Source organism: Macaca thibetana, chromosome X (assembly GCF_024542745.1).
Source record: "Macaca thibetana thibetana isolate TM-01 chromosome X, ASM2454274v1, whole genome shotgun sequence".
NCBI lineage: Eukaryota > Metazoa > Chordata > Mammalia > Primates > Cercopithecidae > Macaca > Macaca thibetana.
The window spans coordinates 27,235,095-27,237,791 of record NC_065598.1 but is presented as its reverse complement, the minus strand read 5'-3'; the positions used below and the strand labels follow the sequence as shown (position 1 = coordinate 27,237,791).

Sequence of the window (2,697 nt, the reverse complement as noted above, 5' to 3'; positions counted from 1 at the left end):
ACTTGGCATTGATTACATTAATGTTCTCTACAGCTTTTTAAATCTCTCAATATAATTCTAAATATAAACCTGCTAAATAATGAATATTGGGGTTTAATATTCATGACGTTAATCTCCTCCAAAAATTAAACCTTGAAATCAAGTTGTCTCCTTTCAAAAGCATTGTTAGGAAGTTAAAAATTTGACTAAATAAAATAAATTGATTTTTTAAGACAAAATAATGGTCAATTTGATTGAAGTTTTACACTGAAACATTTGTTTTGTTGTACTGATAGAATTTTCCAAGTGAATATAACACATAAAATAGAGAAATAGTAACTAAATGGGAAGAATGGTATATTTTTAAAAATCAAATTTTATATAAACATTGGAATTTTATCTTTCATCTAATTTATCAGTATTTTAATGCACCTTACATTTGGCAATTTGGTTTTACCAATTTAATATTTCAAAAAATGTATATAATTAAAACATCATAAGAAAAAATTTGTTCACACAGCCTTTTTCATTATTTTTTTGAAATTTATAGATGACATGATAATTGTTCATATTTATCTTTAAAAAAATCAGATTAAAAACCTCAAATTGGTTTCATCTATGACTTGAACTAATGCTGAACTTAATGCCTGAAGTTGCTTCTTAACACATGTATTTCTCTATGTTTCTGTTACATGTTCTTCCTCGCTTCTATGGTTCATTACCCCTTCATTTGATAATTCAGCACTAGTCTCAGCATTATTCTCATCATGTTCATCATGTTCGTTTTCTGTCGGAGGAATGACTGGTGGTGGAGGTGGAGAGGGGGTAGACATCACAGTTTTTAACTCTTCTTTGGTCTTTTCCAAGTCTTGTGGGGTTGCAAAAGCTTTGTGTTGCCACTCAGTAGCTTCCTCTTCCTTTTTCTTCTTGGCTTCTTCTAGAAGTGCAATCTTGGCAGTGAATTCAGCAAGTGCTGCTAGCTGCTCCTGATTCTTCATCTGGTCGGCAGCTTGTTTTGCTATGGCAGACTTCGCCTCTTCAGCAGCTCAATGCTCCTTTTCAAGCCGCTCTGCTTCTTATTTTGCTCGTTTTCATTTTTGATCCAGTTCTAGAACTTTTTGAGTCTGTTCTTCTAGTTCTTTCTGGGCTTTAATTGTCAGTTCTTCAATTTATTTTAGACGTTCCATTAGCTCTTCCTTTTCACGTTCTATTCTTTCCTTTTCCTTTTCACGTTCTATTCTTTCCTTTTCCTTTTCTGCTATTTCTCTTTTCTTCTTTTCATTCTCTAATTGTGCCCTTTCCAACTGCTTCTGATGTTTCTCCTCCCTAGCCTGAGCCTTCATCTGTTGTACTTTAATAGTATCAGGCTTCCTTCTTTGCATGTATAGTTCATAGTTTCCCATATATAAGGCCAAAATCCCCTTATTGATTCTCAGACGAGGTGCATAAAAAACAAAATCAGGTGGCTTTTTGTCTATTGGCTTTATAACAAACTTTTTGTCATTAAATGAAATATTTCTGATTTCACTCCAGGGAAAACCAATTTTAGGTGTTAACTTGTCATCATGCTCATAAACATTCAGACTCAAAGCATCAACACCTAGCCATAATTCAGTTCCCTTTTTATTTTTATTCTGATATTTTTTATTTTATTATTTTATTATTTTTCTTTTTCTTTTTTTTTTTTTTTTTTTTTTTTTTTTTTTTGAGATGGAGTCTTGCTCTGTCACCCAGGCTGAAATGCAGTGGTGTGATCTCGGCTCACTGCAACCTCCACCTCGCGGGTTCAAGTGATTTTCCTGCCTCAGCCTCCTGAGTATCCGGGATTACAGGCGCAAGCCACCAAGCCTGGCTAATCTTTTGTATTTCTAGTAGAGACGGGGTATCCCTCATGTTGGTCAGGCTAGTCTCGAACTCCTGACCTCGTGATCCGCCCACCTCAGCCTCCCAAAGTGCTGGATTAAAGACATGAGCCACCATGCCCGGCCCCCTTTTTATTTTTTATTTCAAAATAGTTGACACCATATATTTCTAGATCTTGTGCAATCTTCAGCTATTCCATCAAAGAATCCTCCCTTAGCATTACTCTATGTTCTTCATGCCCGTTCTGTATTCTTTCTTCCCACTGTTCTTTTGTTAGTTTGTGTTGTTCCAATACATGCTGGGGTAGGAGTCTATCATTAGCCAGGTAGCCTGGCTTATGAATCTCTTTATTATAATCTCCACACTTGGTTTGGACTGCACAGGAAGCCAAAATAACTGCTGCTTCTGGCGGGCAATACATTTCATCCTTTAAGATGGCTTCTTAAACTTGCAGGAAGAGTCTCTGGATTATTTCTTGAATTAATTCCTCAGAAACATCTTCAGGAAAAATTTAGCTCTAAACTTGAACTGTAAAGGATTTTCTTTTTTAACATCTTGCTGTGTCACCTTTTTATTTAGTTTAAGCCATATAGGATAACCTTTGCTGTCTACATACAGCAGCCCAAAAAAACAGACCTCACGCTAACCAACTGTTTTCACCACCTGGTCAAAAAGTTGTTTGCCAGTTGTATTGGGCACATAGTGATGTTCTTCATGCTGAGAATGTTAAAGCAGTTCGTGATAAGTACAAGAGTCTGCAACAGATTCGACAAGGCAATACAAAGCAGTGTATCGATGAGTTTGAAGCAATATGAGAGCTGTTATTTTGCATATATGTTCTGCATAAGCTGAACC

The 2,697-nt window shown here is 35.7% G+C and overlaps 1 protein-coding gene across 1 annotated transcript; it reads right to left on the bottom strand.

The window, feature by feature from the left end:
- Window positions 1-797: 797 nt before the first annotated feature.
- Window positions 798-2,263, bottom strand: LOC126945727 (radixin-like). Its single transcript, XM_050775849.1, has 2 exons — window positions 2,066-2,263; window positions 798-1,613 (listed from the first exon to the last, which is right to left on the bottom strand). The coding sequence occupies exons 1-2, from the start codon at window positions 2,261-2,263 to the stop codon at window positions 1,149-1,151; spliced, it is 663 nt and encodes a 220-aa protein (XP_050631806.1). The 3' UTR covers window positions 798-1,148.
- Window positions 2,264-2,697: the final 434 nt, after the last annotated feature.